General features: G+C 35.1%; 1 protein-coding gene across 3 annotated transcripts in view; it reads left to right on the plus strand.

Moving 5' to 3' along the window:
* Csmd3 (CUB and Sushi multiple domains 3) overlaps window positions 1-20,011 on the plus strand; it is a 1,262,970-nt gene extending 1,242,959 nt beyond the window's left edge. For 2 of the 3 annotated variants that reach the window (XM_021183659.3, XM_029469820.2), the window contains 5 exons: window positions 4,042-4,200; window positions 9,390-9,502; window positions 13,659-13,746; window positions 14,892-15,027; window positions 18,101-20,010. In XM_021183659.3, the coding sequence (XP_021039318.1) occupies window positions 4,042-4,200; window positions 9,390-9,502; window positions 13,659-13,746; window positions 14,892-15,027; window positions 18,101-18,260 (656 nt within the window). In that variant the 3' untranslated portion in view covers window positions 18,261-20,010. Of the gene's footprint in view, window positions 1-4,041; window positions 4,201-9,389; window positions 9,503-13,658; window positions 13,747-14,891; window positions 15,028-18,100 lie in introns of all 3 variants that reach the window. The other variant, XM_029469819.2, reaches the window with a different exon arrangement.
* Window positions 20,012-21,351: the final 1,340 nt, after the last annotated feature.

A 21,351-nucleotide genomic window follows, 5' to 3' on the forward strand; every position in this document is an offset into this window, starting at 1 on the left:
CATGTAGGTGGAACTCACCATCCATTGGGTCTCCTGGAATTCAAGACCTCTGTTTGACTGGAGACCAGGATGTCTGTGTGCAGCCCACTGTCCCACAAATCCCCCTTTTCTTTTTATAAGGGAGAGGTGTCACCAGAATAACTATCTCCTATGTCGGGAACAGTTTGATACTGAACCAAGACCTGATTGGTAGTGATTTTTGCAATATTACTCATCTGCTGCTTTAGAAAGTGAATGAGACAGGGTGCCAAGAGAAACAAGGCTCCAATGGCTAGTATGAGGCCAAGGGGAAGAACTCAGGCTACTAAGGGGTTAGAGTACCAAGGGGTAGGGGTGTTGGGAGTATCATAAGAAAACATATAGGCTAGAGGAATAGCATAACTAAGTCAGAGTAGTAAAGAGGGTTAAGGGCAAGGGTTGGGAAGGCAAGAGATTATAGAATCAATTAGTTGTTTTATGGGTAGTACAATTTGAGGGTAATAACATCAGTTTTGAACATCAATTAATTAATCTAGATAGACATTATGTTTTCCTTACTATAATGGCTTTCACAAGAGAGTTCATCTGTAGCTGGAAGTTCCCAAGTCTGTCTTCTATGGGCTTCAGCACATGTCTCGGGATCTCAGCGCACATCTCAGGAGTCTTCAGTCAGATGAGTTTTTTGGAGGAAGGCAGCTTTGTTGTCTATAGACCTCAGGAGATGGCGCTATCTAAGCTGGATCTGTGGTAGCAGGCATCATGTGGAGATAGACCTGTAGAGTAATTGTAGCAGAGGAGCAGGTCCCCGGCAGTGGATGTCTGCATAGGGTGGATAGCAAATGTTATGTCTGCAATGGTTTGCTTAGGAGCACATCATGGATCCTCGTTAGGATCGTAGAAAAGTGAGGATGTTTAAGGAATTTAGTCCTGGAAGGCATCCTTTAAGTCTGCTTTGGATGGCTGAGGAAGAAAATATCACGTTAATTGTGTATCTGGGGTAGGCAGTAACAGTTTGTCTGTAAAAGGAAACTGGTTGTTAATTAAGGATTGGATGATGGTAATCAGCCCAGTTAATTTGACCTGTGAAAGTAGATTAGATGATGTTTGAACCTTAAAGTAAATCTTGAACAAGTTGAAAGATTTCTTTTTTTGGACATATATCATGAATGCTAGAGAGAAAATAAGCATTTAAATAAAGAAGCAAGAAAATTTTGGGTTGAAAAGCATGATTTAGGTGTTCCTACAGGGGTAGCAAAGCCTCAAGGTCATCTTTGGTGGGCTTAGCTGGATGGGGGAAGGGGAATGCCACCAGGCGGTTGTAGTGTGCTCTAGCAGACAGGTCACCATGTTTCCACCCTTTTTTTTTCTTGGAAAGTAGAAGGAGATGAAAGTCTAATATTGAAGAAAAGATAAACATAGAGGGTTGAGTGAAAGTCTTTTAGCCAAGGTGGCTGTAGCCTGTTGGCCAATGTGAGAGCACGAATTTTGTCCTCTGGCCTGCTCAGACTTCAGGGAACCACACACCAGCTGGTAGAGGAAACAGTTCAGAGCAAACACTGCCATCTGAAGAGGCTGAGAGTTTAGAGCAGGTGCTGCTGAGCTGGGCTATTTCCATTCCATAGCGATTGTGAACGAACAGCAATTAACATGGCTGAGCAGGTCCGTGGAGTAGGATACTGAGCTCTTTGGGCATATGTCAAGGAGTAGTATAGCTGGGTCATAGTGTAGATTTATGTTTAGATCTTTCAGAATTCTCCACATTGATTTCTATAGTGGCTACATCAGTTTGTCATCACCCTCCCAACAATATATGAGGGTTTCCTTCCCCCCAACTTTCCCTCATATATTTATTAGCACTTGTTCTAGTCTTCTACAGGAAAATATACAAATTAGTTATTCAGCTCCAAATGCTCAGCCTTGAAAACATATAAAAGGTAACATATACACACAACTGATTATATTTAGAGATATATATGTATATATAAATACATTGATGTATATAATAACAGTCACTAAATAGTAAAGCCCATGAATTTAGAGGAAAGTGTGCAGTAATATATGGGAGAGTACAGAGGGAAGAAATGGAAGTGAGAAGCAGTAGACTTAAATTATAGTCTTGCAAAAAAAATCACTAAGAAGACTTGTAGTGATGACTTACTCCTGTTAGTTTCTTGTTGATGTCCACATCAGCCTTGGTCAGATAAAACTTCAGAATGTTCAGAGAACTCTCAAATAACTACTTATTTTTAATTTTGAGAAAGCCTAAAAGGTAGAAAAGAGTGTTACCACCTCACAAGCTAGCATAAGGGAGAAACCACTCCGAGGTTCTCCTCGCCTCACCTGATTTACAGGTACAGGGAATGAGAAGAATTTTGGTAGAATGTTGAACTCAACAGAAGAGTCTCACTGTGCAGTCTACTCGGTTCTATTTATGCTCATTGAAAACCTGACATCTGCCACTAAGGAAATTGTTCTACCAAATGAAGTAGTCATTACTACAAATCATTTGCCTTAATAAACAGCTATTTAACATTTTATATCACAGTGATTATTCATCTTGATACAACTGATATTTCTAGAATGGCTATATACCTTTTCCAAGAATTTACTAATATCTTCTCAAAATGAGGATTTTTCATTTACATATATTAACTAAGGTTCTTAGTTTATCTAAGTTTCATGAATCATTAAATCATTAAATGACAGTTGATTTTTATTAAAGGTATGGAGGTAGACAAGAATCATCACAATTAAGTCCCGGAGAAATAAGCAATGTAAAAAATAGCAATTACTGATTTTTAACCACTTACCAGAAATATCCTGTAGGACTTTTTTATCTTTTTTTTCCTCAAATCTTCTCAATCTCTTGCCCCATGCGAATGAGCTTTCTAAGGCAGATGATTTTGCTGATTACTCCTTCATACAGTTTGTAAGTACACTGTTGCTATCCAAAAGCTATCAAACTTTCTTATCATATGTCACAGAAGATCATTGAATACATAACAGGATGCCTTGATAGTGATACAGTGTAAGTAGATGGATGACTTGACAAAGACTTAAGAGAAAAAGCTATAGATAATTCATGATGACAAATACATGGTTGCTGCATCTCCTTGCACATTGCAATTATCTGGTAAGCTATTTTATCTGAATCACAGTCTCCCTATTTTATCTGAATCACAGTCTCCCTATTTTATCTGAATCACAACTAAAGCAGTAGGTAACAATTAGCTATACATTTTACTTATATTATTTAAGATCCCAAATCATATATACTAGTCTCATATTAATCACAAGGGAATCAACGTTTATAACTAAGAAATTTATACAAAATGACAGCGTTTATCAATTTGGAAGAGGGCATTAGATACTAGCAATATAGCTCTAGGGTTGACTTGCATGTTATTTGTACTTTATTGAACCAAAATTTGTTCTGTCCCATAAGAATGGGGCAATTCCAATCACATTTCTTTTATTTCTAAAAATACTTGTTAACCTCAAGCTGTCAATAAAGTGAAGCCCTGCTCTTCTTCTATTTTTGGAATAACTAAACTCAGCATTTTGTAAAAGGGACAAAGAGCCATTAACTTCAGGCTGCCTCCAGGGCCATTTGAAAGAGCAGGACAGGTTTACAGTCTCTCCATTGAAACTGTCTATAACACTAGGAAAAAAAGAAGGTCTCTGGAGACATACTCATGGTTTTGAAGGCTCATAAAAATCATTTCATTTTCATTTTGAAAGAAGAAAAAAAATTATGTTAGAGAAGAGAAATCATTAGTAAAGCATGTGATTCCCCAATTCTAATTACAATCCTCATATCTTTCCTTGTTAGGAGTCTGACTTTTCTATTAATGATTACTGAACAATCTTTGGCTTTAAAATTGTGGTTTATTCTTAGAACTTTATAATCAAATGAAGACTATTTTAAATTCTACTCAGATGACTTATGTTTAGAGATAGATCATATCTTCAATAGAGTAAAGGATTTAATCTAGTATGGGATGATCATATTTAGAGAGCATTGTGAAATTAAAATGTGCCATTTATTTAATCTATTCACAGTTCCCGATGATGTGTTTGCCCAGAATTATATATGGAAAGGCTCTTATAATTTCAAAGGAAGGAAACAGCCCATGACCTTGACAGTCACTAGCTTCAACGCCTCTACTGGCAGAGTCAACGCGACACTGAGCAACAGCGACATGGAGTTGCTGCTTTCAGGTATCAGATTCAAATCTAGCAGAAGTTAAGCATCCTGGCTTTCACTTGATCATGGCCTACTACTGTGAGATATTTCTTATATTCAATTTTAAGGAAACGTATAATTTATTAAGAAACAAGAATTTTGAAGGTTTAGATTGGTGAGTGGATATTGCTAAATAATTATAAACCTAAAATTGTGAATTTAAGTGACTTTAAGACTGTTTCCATGTAGAGATAATTACGGATACTCTGCTGAACTGGTACGCTCATTTGTTGAAACAGATTTATGGTATTGTAAGTAAGAGATATATATTGTAATTTCTTTTAGTATATAGCATTCTTATGAAATTATTTCTAATAAATTAATTTGTGGTATATGTAAAATAATGTTATTAAACTTGAAAATATTATATGAAACACTGCATATTATTTTGCATTGTTATAGCATCCCATAAAGTGAATTTATCAGAATTTAGAATACATTACATTTTTAAATATGGAATAAATTTGAAAATCTTAATTTGAATGAGATGTATTTACATTCAATTAATGATTAATTTAGCAAGCAAATACTTAACAGTTTTCCCAAGTTAGCAAAAATGTATCTTATATATCTTTGTTTCTTAGTAATTTCTCCAAATAAATCCCATTAAATTAAAAAATGTGTGAAATTTTATAATAATTTCATTAGCTTTCACTCATTATATTGAACAATTATAAACATTTCCTACAAATATTAAATTTTAGTATCCTTATGAGTTTTTTTATTGATTGTAATATACTTTAGATCAAATTTTCTATTTCCTTACCTTAATATTCTCAGCACAGTCTTAAGGTCCCTCACTAATAAGTAAGGCAGTAGGCAAGTCAACAATAGTCAAACTTTAATCAATAGTCAATCATAAAAGGATTGTTCACTTTATTACTTATCATGTTCTTAACACTAGCCTATTCCAACTCTCAGAAGATCCAGTTAAAATAAAAATTATAGGTCTTTTTGTTTCTTGTATTTATATCATTCCCATGTTTATTTACCATCTTGAGCTAAATTCTTAAATTTTAAGGTAGAGCTCACATGCTTTTTACTAAATAGATACTTTCTGATAGACACGGAGTGAAACAACTCTTCTATTACAGCCAAAATCTTATTACATTTCATCATATATTTTGCTTACTTGTGGATCATATGAGCAACTTTTAACCTATTGAAAAAGTTTAAGCATAGAAAGCACATATAATTATTTTTGTGGCCTTCTAGTCTGCTTCAGTTTACCTTGGATGCCAATTCTACAACTAGTCCCACAACACCCAGAGGAAGCTCCAATCCCAGGTGCTCTAACACAACAAGGATTATAGAGTCTAGGTGAGGAGGACACACCATCTATACCAACACCACCAGGAGTAACTGAGACCAGCAGGCTCAAGCAACACAGAAACCCTTACTGAAATGACTTGGGTTCTCTCTGATCTCCACCGGTTTACATTAGATGCAAACTCTGCAGCCAGTCCCACAACACCTAGAGGAAGCTCCACTACAAGGCACTCTAACACAACCAGAATCCCAGGATCCCAGGATCCCAGGATCCCAGGAACTTGGATACACCAGGATCTCAGGGTCCCAGGGGCAGCTTGACTGCCAGGAACTCTGACACACTCAGGATCTCAGGAATCACAGGATCACTGAGACAGCAGGACTCTGAGGAATTCTGACACAACCAGGATCCCAGGAAGAACAGGTTCCAGTCAGATATAGCAAGGGAAAGTAGCACTAGAGATAATCAGATAATGGGAGGCAAGCATAAGAACATAAGCAACAGAAACCAAGGATACTTGGCATCATCAGACCTCAGTTCTCCCACCATAGCAAGTCCTGGATACACTATCACATTGGAAAAGCAAGACTCAGATATAAAATCACTTCTCATGACTATGATAGAAGACTTTAAGAAGGACATAAATAACTACTTTGAAGAAACACAAGAGAACACAGGTAGAAGCCTTTAAAGAGGAAATCCCTTAAAATTACAAAAATCCCTTAAAGAATTACAGTAAAACACAATCAATTAGGTGAAGGAAATGAACAAAACCATCCAAGATCTAAAAATGGAAGTAGAAACAATACAGAAATCACAAAGGGAGACAACTCTGGAGATACAAAACCTAGGAAAGAGGTCAGAAGTTATAGATGCAAGTATCACCAACAGAATACAAGAGATAGAAGAAAGAGTCTCAGGGGCAGAGGATACCATAAGAAAACATTGACACAACAGTCAAAAAAAAAAAAAAGTGAAATGCAAAAAGATCCTAATCCAAACATTCAGGAAATCCAGGACACAATGAGAAGACCAAACCTATGGATAATAGGTATAGAAGAGAGTAAAGATTCCCAACTATAAGGGCCAATAAATATCATCAACAAAATTATAGAAGAAAATTTCACTAACGTAAAGAAAGAGATGCCCACGAACATACAGGAAGCCTACAGAACTCCAAATAGTTTGAACCAGAGAAGAAATGTCTGATTTGAATAATAACCAAAACACCAAATGCACTAAACAAAGAAAGAATATTAAAAGCAGTAAGGGAAAAGGGTCAAGTAACATATAAAGGTAGACCTATTGGAATTACACCCGACTTCTCACCCAAAACTATGAAAGCCAGAGAATCCCAGGCATATATCATCCAGACCCTAGGAGAATATAAATGCCAGTCCAGGCTACTATACCCAACAAAACTCTCAATTACCGTAGATGGAGAAACCAAGACATTCCATCACAAAACCAAATTTACACAATATCTTTCTACAAGTCCAGCCCTTCAAAAGATAATAGATTAAAAACACCAACACAAGGAGGGAAACTACAATCTAGAAAAAGCAAGGAAGTAATCTTCTTTCAAAAAACCCAAATGACAATTGCCACACAAACATAATTCTACCTCTAACAACAAAAATAACAGTAAATAATAATAACTTTTCTTTAATATCTCCTAACATCAATGGACTTAATTCCCCAATAAAAAACATAGACTAACAGGCTGGATACATAAACAGCATCCAGCATTTTGCTGCACACAGGAAACACACTTCAAAGACAAAGAAAGACAGCCACTATCTCAGAGTAAAAGGATGAAAAACAATTTTCCAAGCAAATAGTCCCAAGAATCAAGCTGGAGTTGCCACTATAATATTGAATAATATCTACTTTCAACCAAAAGTTATCAAAAAGGTTAAGGAATGACACTTCATATTGGTTAAAGGAAAAAAAGAAATCTACCAAGATGAACTGAATTTTTGAACATCTATGCTCCAAATGCAAGGGCAACCATATTCATAAAAGAAACTTTACTAAAGTTCAAAGCACACATTTTACCCCACACTATAATACTGAGAGGCATCAACACCTGACTCTCAGCAATGATCAGATCATAGAAACAGAAACTAACAGAGACACAGTGAAACTAACAGAAGTTATGAACCAAATGGATTTAAGAAATATCTATAGAGTGTTTTACCCTAAAGCAAAAAATATACCTTCTTCTCACCACCTCATGTTACTGTCTGCAAAACTGACCATATAATTGGTCACAAAACAGGTTTCAACAGGTAAAAGAAGACTGAAATAATCCCATGCACTCTAACTTATCACTATGGACTAAGTCTGGTCTTAAATTCCAACAAAAAAAAATGGAAAACACACATACACATGGAAGCTAAACATTGCTCTACTCAATGATAAATTGGTCAAGGAAGAAATAAAGAAAGGAATTAAAGACTTTTTAGAATTTAATGAAAATGAAGGAACAATATACCCAAACTTATGGAACATAATGAAAGCAGTGCTAAGAGGAAAACACAATGCTTTGAGTGCCTCCAAAAAGAAACTGGAAAAAGCGTACACTAGCAGCGTAACAGCACACCTGAAAGCTCTAGAAGAAAAACAAACAAATACAACATGAGTAGATGGAAGGAAGTAATTACACTCAGGATTGAAATCAACCAAATAGAATCAAAAAGAACTATACAAAGAATCAACAAAACCAGGTCTTGGTTCTTTGAGAAAAATCAGCAACATAGATAAACCATTAGCCAGACAAACCAGAGGGCACAAAGACAATATCCAAATTAATAAAATCAGAAATGAAATGGGAGACATAACAACAGAAACTGTGGAAATCCAAAAAAATCATTAGATCCTACTACAAAAGTTTATACTCAACAAAGTTGAAAGATCTGGATGAAATGGACAATTTTCTAGACACATAACAGGTGACTAAGTTAAAACAGGATCAGATAAACAATTTAAACATTCCCATAATCCCTAAAGAAATAGAAGCTGTCATTAATAGTCTCCCCCCCCCCCCAAAAAAAAAAAAGCCCAGGACCAGATGGGTTTAGTGGAGAATTCTATCAGACCTTTAAAGAAGACCCAATACCAATAAACAGGCTGAGAAAGAAATTAGGGAAATGATACCCTTCACAATAGTCACAAATAATGTTACAAATCTTGGTGTGACTCTAATCAAGCAAGTGAAAGATCTGTATGACAAGAACTTCAAGTCTATGAAGAAAGAAAGAAAGATCTCAAAAGATTGGATTGGCAGGATTAATATAGTAAAAATGACTATCTTGCCAAAAGCAATATGCAGATTTGATGCAATCCCCATCAAAATTCCAACTCAATTCTTCATGGGGTTAGAAAGAGCAATTTGCAAATTCATCTGGAATCCAGGAACACCCTCATAAAAGGAGCGGGAAAGGGAATAGGATAGGGGTTTCTGGGGGTTGGGGGAGACTGGAAAGGGGATAACATTTGAAATGTAAATAAAGAAAATATCCAAAAAAAAAATGAAAAAAAAATTTTGACTCTTGCAATACCCAAGACAAAAAATTAGCATCTAATTTATTGTTACAGAATACATTAAGAATTTAAACTCCTAGTTTGTACCTTTTAATTTGCAGGTCTGGGTACAGGAAGAAGTAACTTAGTTGGCACTAGCATTTAGGGAAGTTAAATATTCAGATAAAATTTAATTTGTCATTTCAGATGAGCAACAGGTGCATATTGCAGTCATACACATTCTATGTACAGACACTGTTGACTTGAGGTTTACCTTATTTCCATTTCATAATATAGCTAATAAGTTATTGGTAGTAAGATAAATTATAACTATTTAGAAACTTAGAAAGATGGTTTTGTGTTTTGCAGGGGTATACAAAAGCCAGGAAGCGCGCCTAATGTTACATATATATCTTATTAAAGTGCCAGCACATGCTTCTGTGAAGAAAATGAAGGAAGAAAATTGGGCCATGGATGGATTTGTAAGTGCAGTTCCTTAAAGTCACCCTGCTGATCTTGATGGCAAATGTATAGATTTTTTTTCCAGAAAAGGAGTTTTTCCCAATTTAGCTAATTTGAACATATATTTATTCATATAATCTCACATATATAACACTATCAACTTAAAATAAGCTCAGCACTTATTAAATTTTATTACAGTAGTCTTATTTCTGTGGTATGACTAGTCATGTAATTATTTGTGTTTGTATGGCTTTGTTTGTATGCCATACCTTTCATTTCATCACATGTATGTTTATCATCAATAGTGATAAAAATGTGGATGAAGAACAATTTAAGGTCAAGTGTGTTACATTTACCATCTTACCACTCACAAAGCAGAAAGGTCGTAGTCCAAGATAAACCTGTGATTAATAATGAATTCCTTTCTCTAAGTCATTGTGTGTGTGTATATGTGTGTGTGTGTGTGTGTGTTTGAGTGTTTCCAATTTTGATAGGACCCAATATTTAATGCATATACAACAAATTTAAAACTGGATCAAAATGTAAAATTAAAGGTGTCCATTAATTGAAGTATTGATTTAGAATATACTTTTAAAAATATAACACTCCCATAATGTAGTAGTTGACACTCTAAACTACATAAGCCCCTATTCCTAAATCCTTATTGGTGGGAAAATGTAGCTGTAACTAGGCACAGATGTTTCTGTTTTTCTTTTCTTTTTTATTCTTTAATCTTTTTTTTTACAGTACAGATTTTATTCCCCTCACAGTCCACCCTCTGACTGTTCCACATCATAGGTCTCCTGACCCAGTCTCCAAAAGATGTCCCAACACCCCCATACACACTCCCACCCCACCAAACCTTCCCACTCCCTGGGACCTCAAGTCTCTTGAGGGTAGGTGTATCTTCTCTGAATCAGTCTAGACCCGGCAGTCCTCTGTTGTATATGTGCTGCAGGCCTCATATCAGCTTGTGTATGCTGTCTTGTTGGTGACTCAGTGTCTAAGAGATCTCAGGGTTCCAGATTGAGACCGCTGGTCTTCCTATGGGGTTGCCCTTCTCCTCAGCTTCTTCCAGTTTCCCCTAATTCAGCTACAGGGGTCACCAGTTTCTGTTCATTTATTGGGTGTAAATATCTTCATCTGACGCTTTCAGCTGCCTGTTGGAGGAGGTCAGTCATGATAGGCCCATGTTTGTAAGCACACTATAGCATCAACAATACTGTCAGACCTTGGGCCCTCCACTTGAGCTGGTTCTCAATTTGGGCCTGTCATTGGGCCTCCTTTTCCTCAGATTCTTCATTTTTGTTCCTTCAGTTCTTTCAGACAGGAACAATTCTGTGTCAGAGTTTCTGACTGTGGGCCGGCAGGTCAATAACATTCTGGCTCACAGTGTGGAGGTGGGTGCAAAGTTGTCTAAAAAGGATTTATCTGAGATGCTTCCATTGTAAAGACAGCCACTACATCTTCACAATATACCATCTGTCTTATTTAACCACTGACAATAATGGAGGTTTCTAAAAATATTATTTACATCAATAAGACTTAATCTTAAAATTCAATTCATTGAGTCCTTGCAAAAGACAAATATGTGAGATAAGATCATATTTTAAAGTCTCTAATACTATACTGATAGGAGTTTATGACAAAAGATACCCCTTAGTAGAGGTAAAAAGAGTTGTTGAAAGACCCACAACGTGAGGACTCCCCCACGTTCTGACTCAGGAGAGGCGACACCCCAAATCACACAAGAAACGGTCTTGCTGCAACTGCAAGAGGATTTTTATTCGAGAGCGTTCTCGGGCCCATGGTCATACACCACGCAGGGGTAGAGGACTATGGCGCCCCGAGTAGCTGTATAAGGGGGTATTTAAAGGAAGAAACCACAACTCAAGGAAGTGGGGAGGGCGTTGTTGGAAAAATACCAAAGATACCAGTTAAGAGTCACAAGGAAGTGTAAAGTCACAGGAGTCACAGAGAATACCTGGTAATTGTTTTGGTTAACTCTCAGTTTCTAAGAGCCCCTAACAATAGCACATTTGCATGGCAGTTTTCAGCATTGGTCAGGGTGACTTTCTTTGAATGAACACTCTTTGAACCCAGGAAGCAGGTAGGTGGAGGAAGGAATGTTGCTATCAAGGTATGATTAGCATACCTTGGAGCAATGAGTCACAAAGGTTACATTCCCAAGCCTCGACCTAAAGGCCTAGAATTTTGTTACTTCTTCATTGTTTTTAAGGAAAACACTGTCCATCCAGGTTTTGTTTTGTATTGTATTGTTTGTATTCTCTATATTTGCAGAGTTGGGAAATTATAAGTCATCATTTTACTTAGGTTGTTGAATTATATTAAAATGAGGCTCATTCATTCATTTTATGGTGAATATATAATATTTTTTAAATAAATACTACAATTCTAATTAGCATACTATGCCAGTAGTATAATCAGATATATTGACCTTATCTCTATGCTACAATTTATAAGTTATTTCTTTTCTTTTTTATTAGCTATTTAATTAATTAATTTATTTATTTCAAATGTTCCCTTTCCTGGTTTCCCTTCTGGAAAGCTCCTATCTCATCCCCCCTCATCCTGCTTCTATGAGGGTACTCCCTCACCCACCTACCCACTCCTACCTAACTACCCTGGCATTGCCTACACTGGGGCATTGAGCCTTCACAGGACCAAGGGCCTCTCTCCCCATGAGTTTTATGACTTATTGCCAGTTATTAGTTCAAGTTCAGAAATAAATTCATGTGACCCATTAATTACTGAATAACTAAACTGCATCATTTCCTATTTTATGTATTCAGGGAAAGGTCAAAACATATTTGCATCTGTTAAAACATGATTATGAGTATATACATGTAAAGAATAGATGTTAGACAGCTTATAAAGAACATTAAAAATAACCAATAGAACCCAGGCTACAAGAAAATTCTTTCTCCTGGTGGGAGTTAGGTGAGGGATATCTGCCTGAGGTCAGCTCTACTCTGGGTCTGGGGATGAAGGAGCAGTTACTACCTGGAAGCCAAAGATTTCACGGATCAGAACACTGCAGTGCTCTCAAATATACTGATGTATGTTGATGCTTCTATTTCTACTTGCTTGGAGTTAGCTTCACACTTGCACTTATCGGTTCTCAGCTTCACAAGTTGGTGTTATAGGTGTTCGTTACTATGTCCCATTAGTTGGGGTCATTTTTAACAGCTCAAATTTTAACATTTTAACCTATTCTACAATTAATCAAGTTTTGAATATACATTGGTGAGATTGATTATATGTCCAGATAGCTATAATAACTAGAAAACTCACTTTAGAATAATTTCATCACTTCAAGTAGGTATCTCCCAGCTTATAGTTCTCATTTATTTCTCTCAGCATTCATCCCTGCCTTAGACTTAAGCAGCCAATAATCTATTTTCCATCTCTGTAGATTTACATAGATTAATTTTTATGAGTGAAATGATATTGTATATGTCTTTTGGTAAGTAGTCTCTTACATTTAATCTAATGGGAAATATGATCTTTATATCATAGTATTTTATTAGCCAATTATCAGCCTCACTATGGCTCTAAGTGAGGCTAGGAAAAAACCCAGCCAGATGAATAAAACCATCTTCTTTCTGTGGCATCTCTGGAGTGGAAGAAGGGCTAATATATTTGGGTACCTAATTTATGTTTAATTTTCATTTACTTGTATCAATGTATGCCTGAGAATATGTATGCACACCACATACAAGCTGCTTCCTACAGAGATGCAATAATGATGTTGAACCTCCCAGAGCTTTGAGGCACAGGTAGTTGTAAACTTCCTACTATGGGTACTGAGAACTGAATCCAGGTCCACTGGAAGGGCAGCTCTTAAATGCTGAGTCATATCTCCAAACTCTGATTCAATTTCTAAGTGATCTTATACTTTGAACAATGTACTCTTACCCTATAAGAGCTTCATAGAACTGTGGAAGAGTTTACCAATGTTATAATTATTTAAAATTATAAGTTATACCTTTGTGCTTATAATTGAACATTTTCTTCAAGTGCTCATTACATAGGAGGAATAGAAAAAACCCAAAGGCCAGCATTCACTTTAGTATGTATGAATATTTATTGAGGATTAAAAAATAAAGACTGTGGTCAGTCTTGATATTTAATCAGAATTTCAAATATTTTCAGGTTTCTGCTGAGCCTGATGGAGCTACTTATGTATTCCAAGGATTTATTAAAGGCAAAGATTATGGGCAATTTGGACTACAAAGACTAGGTAATATATTTGATTTTTTTTATTTTTATTTTCAAGTAGTTCATTTGATACTGTAGCCATTATAAAAAGATAAAAATTCTGTACATTTTGCACAGTTACAATATCTTGAATTATGCATTGTCAGGACTATATGGGTAGCCATTTTAACACATTTAAAGAATAACCATATTCTTTCAAATATTACTTCTTTATGTAATAACTCTATACAAAGCTTAGTTTTTCATTATATCTGTCATTAATATAATAATCTGTCTTGCCCCTAAGCAAATACAAAGAAGAAAAAGTGATATAGATAACATGGAAAATTAAACTGTAAATTAGTTTTACCTCATCTCCTGGGAACTATACTACTTCTTTTCAGTTGGAATATTGGAGCAATTTTCTTACTTCTGAGAAGATATAGTGGCACTATGAAAAACTTTAAAGCCTAGAAGGAAAAATAACTTTGAGGAATTGGTCCCTTTGAGAGCTTAGTTCTTCTTACATGCAAAACTTTTTCTGTGCTAAAATGTACAATGTTTTGTAGTTTTCATTTGTAATTATGCTAATATGGGCACAATAATTACTGATACTTTTATATTTATAAACACATAGCTTTGGTGTATATATTGCTGAAGTACACTGTCTCCTGTCATTAAACTCTTGTATGAATATATAAACAATGAATTATTACTCTAAAAGCTATCATTTAACATTTATTTTAACCAATCATGACTTTAAACTTTTATATAAATATACGCAGTCACCGGAAAAATATTTAACTATAAGATATCACTTTTAAAAAGTAAATAATATATTAACTCTCTAAACAAAACATGCTTTATCATTTAGCATAATCTATTAAAGATTCAATGGCATGGGACATTTTCACAGTAATCTCACTGGTTAGAGGGTGTTCAGATGACATGAATGACTGCCTGCCTAAACCACTACATTTTTTTTAGACAAATGCATAAAAAGACTCAATTTCCTTAAGTGAAAGAAGTCATTAGCTGGTTTCTCTTCTTCGTTTTCATCCTAAATTTTGGGAAGCCTTATTTTTCTCACTTGAAAATTGAAGAAAATGATTAGTTTTTATGTATAAAATTCAGTTATAAGCTTGAGTTGATTGTGCTTCAATGACTTATTTGTGTTTATTCCGTTAGGACTGAATACTTCAGAAGGGTCAAATTCTTCAAATCAGCCTCATGGTACAAATAGCAGTTCTGTGGCCATTGCGATACTTGTGCCTTTTTTTGCACTTATATTTGCAGGATTTGGGTTTTATCTTTACAAACAAAGGTAAGATGTATTACTTCAGTGGCAAAAACAAAAACAAAAAAACTTTGCACAAACTTTCAATTCATACCATTTCTACTGTATTACTTCAACTCCACCTTTCCATTTCATGTATTGTTAAAATCGATATGCTGACCTGAAACCCTCTCTGCTTCTATCACCCATTGCCATATGTATACACCTCAAAGGTAGACTGCGTGTGATTCTAACTAACACTTGCTCAGCTTGGGTTTAAATTTCTTGTCACAGAACTTATTGCACATGTTATTTTTATATATTAGGTATGTTGATACTTTAGAGATATTGAGTCTACATTCAGGTTTAAATTGTAGAGATATAAACTACTGCAAAAACAATGAAGAAAACTATGAAAGCCAGGCTCACGGGCAGTGCTGAACCGTTTCACCCTGGCTGTTTTGCCTGGCTGTTTTAATCTATTATTCATCTTTGGATGTTTGAAGATTATGCAATAGTTATGTTTGTGATAGACCAACTAAATAATAACACATATGATTGTTCAGTCACATATATTCTATAGAATACAGACATTGTGAGGAGCATTATTTTTAATTTTGCACTATTTGAAAAAAATCCCTTATCAAGTAAAAATCTGCAGTCAACCCAATAAATCCATGAAATATATTTACGTATATTTACACCATTACACACTTATCTACTTAAGTAAATTCTCTTCCAACCTGACATTTTTTTTTGTATATCAGTCTGTGCTATCTAAAAAGAGAGTCCATACACACACACACACACACACACACATACACACTCACACACACACACACACACACATGCCGCAGACCCTTTTGGTCCCTGTCTGCATAGAACGGGTCTCTGGTTGCAGGTGGACAAGGAGTCAGCGAATGAATGACAGACAGAATCAACACGAGAGATTGTGTAGAATCTGAATGTAATTTTTCAAATTGAGCATCAAACTTTTTATACAGAAGAAAATAGGGAAGTTAGGTGACACATCAGCAAGGTACAAATGAGGTTACTGGATGCTTAATGACTCTTACACAAAACAGAGGAATGTAAACACAAAGACTGGCAGGAACTGGGCAATAAAACAACTGAGACAATGTCAGTTCTATCTAAGGTCAACTATAGTCTTAGAAGCCAGGTGTGAGGTCCTTACACTCCTAGGGCAAGGGCTTCCACACCCAAGTCAAGGTTCTAATTAGGTAGTTCTACTCTAGCTAACCATCTCATGAATAATGCAATACTCTAAAACCACAGCCTGATCTACTTCCTAAACCATTGTAAATTCCTGTATATGGAAGCGACTTGGCTTTTATTCTAAGTGATAGTGTGGGGGGACTTTCTACTAATAAGTAATGTAGTCTGCCATACATAACTATAATAAGAATTCTAAACTTACTTTGCTAAGCTTGCCCTGAGGTTTCTAACTCTATGTAGTAGATAATAAAGCCTGATTTCTTTCACTATCTCTCTTACAATACTAGAGGCAATTCTGAACGTCACTGAATAGGCAAGGTTCTTACTGAATTCCAAGCCCAGTAGAAAATTTACAGTTATGAAGCCACAAAAAAAGTGATTTGTGGTTGGGGATCACCACAACAGGAAGAACTATATTAAAGTGTCATACCATTAAGAAGGTTGAGAATCACTGTTATAAATTCATTGTAACACAGACATAAATACACACATATATGTGCACGCACACATGCAAACACTCACACTAAAAATGACTGGGACCTTTTAATGTTATCCTATACATTTGTTCAGGGATGCCACTTGGGACTGGAAAACTAATCAGAGGACTTGTTCATAATGAAGATTTATGCCCACTTTTTTTTTAACATCCATTAATTGCTTGTAATTTTTACAGGGGGTAAGGTAAAAATCTTCGGAAAATTTCTATATCAGCATTAGCATGTCAACTCATTATTTGCTCTTGTTTTTGTCAAGCTTAGAGTTGAGATTTCATGAAAGTTGTATTTCCTGTTATTTCTAGAAGATACTAATATTAGGTACCCTGGTCTTATGGTCTCAAAATCTTTCTACTTCATTTCCATTATTTTCCCTGAGACGTAGTAGTAGGAAGTATGGTGTAGACTTACCAACTGGGTGGGGCACCTCAGTGACTCCTATTTTTTGAATTTTGAGCATGTGTTGAACTTTATAGAACCTATTTACCAATAAATTTTTTTCTTTTACTGATAAAGGAAAAAGTCCTTTATTCTAGACTTGAAGCTTTTATATAATACATAGTTTAAATATAATGTCTTCTTTTCTGTAGCTTTTTCTTTTCTTTTCCTTTTCTCTTCTTTCCTTTCCTTTCCTTTCCTTTTCTTTCCTTTCCTTTCCTTTCCTTTCCTTTCCTTTCCTTTCCTTTCCTTTCCTTTCCTTTCCTTTCCTTTCCTTTCCTTTCCTTTCCTTTCCTTTCCTTTCCTTTTCTTTTCTTTTCTTTTCTTTTCTTTTCTTTTCTTTTTTGTAATTTATTCTTTAAGCTTTTATGACAGTCCAGACTTTATCATCCCTCAGTCCACCCTCCAACTGTTCCATGTCCCATACTTCCTCCCTACCTCGAACAGGATGTAACCATCCCCCAATTCCCACTCCACCAGTCCTCCAAACTTCCTGGGATCTAAAGTCTCTTGAAAGTTAGGTGCATCTGTTTACCCATAATCTTTTTGCTCTATCTCTTCAATTTACAAGAATAAGGACTCTATGTACTTTGAAAATATAGTATGTATTCAATGTTGAGAATGATGCTGGGAACATCAACATATACATAATAAGTGATAAGTAAATTTATGGTAATGAAAAGATACACATTGTGCTTTATGTTGTGTATAATCAGTAACTTTTATTTTTCAAGAAAATTTGAAAGACTCAATATTATTAATTTATGTTAATATGGTTCTTATATGTGATATTTATAAATATTTACTAGGCTTACAATTTCTTATTTAACACTTTTAAGTGACATTATCCCCTACTAGTGCTAATGAAAGCATATTATTTGAACACTAGTCTGCTGTTTCTAGAAGTGCCCTAACATGAATCTATCATTTTTTTGTTGTTGTTGTTCTAACAGGACTGCACCCAAAACACAGTACACAGGATGTTCTGTTCATGAAAATAACAATGGCCAAGCAGCCTTTGAGAACCCCATGTATGACACCAATGCCAAGTCTGTGGAGGGGAAGGCAGTACGATTCGACCCCAACTTGAACACAGTTTGCACAATGGTATAACACGGCAACACATTGCCTTCTTCAGAATCCTGGAAATCGACACACTGAACAGTGCACTTTTAGTTCACTGCTAAACAAAGCACACTTTTCAGGACTTGCTGGGTCACCTTTTCCTGAGGAATGATAGCGAAGAGTGTTTTTTTCATAAACTGGATCAAACTCTGTCTTCATGTTTACCATGGAGAGTTTTACAGAAATCGGGCTGCACTCTGGGAGTGCTTAATCACAGTTTATTTGCTTTTTTTAAAAAGGAGATTATTCTAAAACATAAACTTATTTGCATATATTGGAGGAGCATCCACTATCAGTATTTCTGTGCTTTATAAACTATATTAGAGGGACTGGGTTTAAAAAAAATGATATAGGGTAGAAAATAAGAGCTATACTTACCGGAGTCAATAGATCACTGGCTTCTCTTTGCTGTCAAAAGCTACATTGCACCCACATGTCTGAAGTTCACACCACAAATCTGCAGTTCATTCTGTTTATCCCAGGCATTAAATTCCTAATTTCTCTAGATATTTAAGAATGGCACACACTTTAAATATTTATGAGTGAATTGATGCCACAAAAGTAATAAGATTGCCCACCTCAATCTGGCATTCTGTGTTAATAATACAGATACTATTTTTATAAAATCATTTTCAAGTTTCTTCAGACGGGAAGGTGATTCTGTGACCTTTCTTATTTCCCTGTTATCAAGGAAACAGTTTTACCTATTGAGCTATAAAAAACTCTTTAGATGTTTGCCTCAATATTCTTTGTCATCTACAAAGTATTTTGGCTTACAAAAGTTCTTTGTAAAGATGCTTATTTTACAGTTATCTGACACAGCAGCTTGTTACCAACATTTCTAACCAAATACTACAAAGGTTTTGAAAGTCCTAGTAGAAAAAGTCAAATATGTCTGCACTTAATTTATGTCTGCATATTCTTCTAGCTGAATCTTTGATTTTACTACATTTGATTTTTTTTTAGTTTCCTTGAATAAAGAGGTACAATATACTCTGATCTACCCCTTAATATTGAATAAAAGAACCAAGAAGAAGTTCTTTCAGATCACCAATATAAAATTGTTTCCCAAATATATGTGTTTATCAAATTTTGACAGGTTATGAATGTTCTGTCTATACCCTATTTTTAAGAAGTAGGTATCAGGTACAGCCAGTGTTTTCATTGTCTGATTAAAACAGTTTATATGTTGTTAGCTCATTTAAAGCTACATCATGCTGTAGTGTTGGCATTTTTAGTTAATAGGGCATTGTCCTCCTTGTATATGTTTGTCATATTTCATTTCACCAAATAAACACATACTCATTGTGAACTCTCTGTTGTTGTCCATTTCAAGTCTGGATTGTTCTGTGAAGGGTCTCACTTTTGTATCATGAGACAAGAGTGCCTATGAGAAACCATTGCACCTGGGAGCACTGCTTGGAGCTATCTCTACATTTAGTGAATTTCTTGTAAAACACTTTGAGATACATTGTTTTGGAAATTCATACAATTTTCTCAACATTGTATTCTACTGACAGGATGCAGTTTTAAATTTTATGCCATCTGTTATTTATTCTTGTTTATTCAAATGACTGCAATAACAATGTTTCATTCACTAATGTTAAGGTTAATATGTTTAAGATCTTGTTTAAATGATGTTTCTTCTGCAACTGGCTACTCCTCTTATATTAATGCATACACTTTTGTAAAGAAGTATATTTTTATGATAAAAAAAACTTTGTAAAAGTATGATGTAAATTTTCAGTGCAATGTAAACAAATAAAAAAGGATAATTGCTTTTGTAAAATGTGTTTTCTTTTCAAATTCACCTATAGCTGTTCTGTTTATAAAAGAAAGACACAGGCCCATTTTCACTTGGTGCTTTTAAAAATGTGTACCAATTACATGTCACATTACAACAAGTAATAAAATGTTGTTTCTCCCTCTTAACTCCACTTACAAATGTGATAGTCTTTAATAGTCTTTAAAAGCATTGTTGCACTTTTTGTATGCTTAAGAAAATTAAATATATGTCTCCCCCAGAGTCCCTTGATACAGAAGAGTATGTAGTGACTCTAGAAATGACTAAATGGTAAGATTTGTTTTACTATGTGGTACATTCTCAAGTGTGGGTCTAGAAAAGGACATGATATAGAGTAAAAGGTCAGTAATTGTATGTTAATCTTTTTTTTTTTTTAAGGAAAATCACAGCATACTGTCAAAGTATTAACCTTTGAATATTTATAAATTTAAAATAAACCCAATTAAAACAATTTTAAAATACAATAGTTCATGACAGTGGATACAGGCTCATGCTGCCAAGTCTTCTATTAGAGTTTGGTCTTTAGAACACACATAGGGGAGGAAGAGAATCAACTACTATCTCCACATGTTTGCTGTTGCATCACATCATGTCACATACACACACACAGACAGACACACATAGACAGACAGACAGACACACACACACACATACACACACACACATACATGCATGTATGGAACAAGTTTGGGTTAAAGAAGATTTATTTCCTTTGATTTTAGGATGACTAGACGTAAGGGAATATTGATCTAAGAAGATATACATGTTGTAAAATTTGAGAACTACCTCTTTGACATCACTTTGATGAGTTTAGTATTCTGAAGTAATTGAAGAGAAGATTTAGAAGCTGTTGGGGAATACAAGGGACCACCAAACATTAGGTTATTTCCTTCAGAATACAAACAACGGAAGTGGTGAACACAGAACAGATACTTTCCCAACTTTAATAAGTCCCTCTGTGTCATAAGTTTATTTGTATTGTAAAAAGCAGTACATCTCCTACATTCAAATTGTACTGCAAGGTATAAAACAAGAAAGTCTTGTTTAAACTTTTATATGACTGAAACTGACTAGTAACTATTAGCATAGCTATGAAAATAGAGTTGATCTTATTACTATGATCTTGTTCTAGACTCCCTATGCCCCACCCCCTCTGATACACAGAGAGTAATGTAGTAGATAGATAGTAGATGGACCACTCTCAAGGTAAGAATGAAAAGTGGGCCAAGAAAATGCTGTGACAATTTGTATCTCAAGTAGACTTTATACTAACTT

The sequence above is a fragment of the Mus caroli genome, unplaced genomic scaffold (assembly GCF_978045245.1).
Source record: "Mus caroli unplaced genomic scaffold, Mus_caroli_1 scaffold_16, whole genome shotgun sequence".
NCBI lineage: Eukaryota > Metazoa > Chordata > Mammalia > Rodentia > Muridae > Mus > Mus caroli.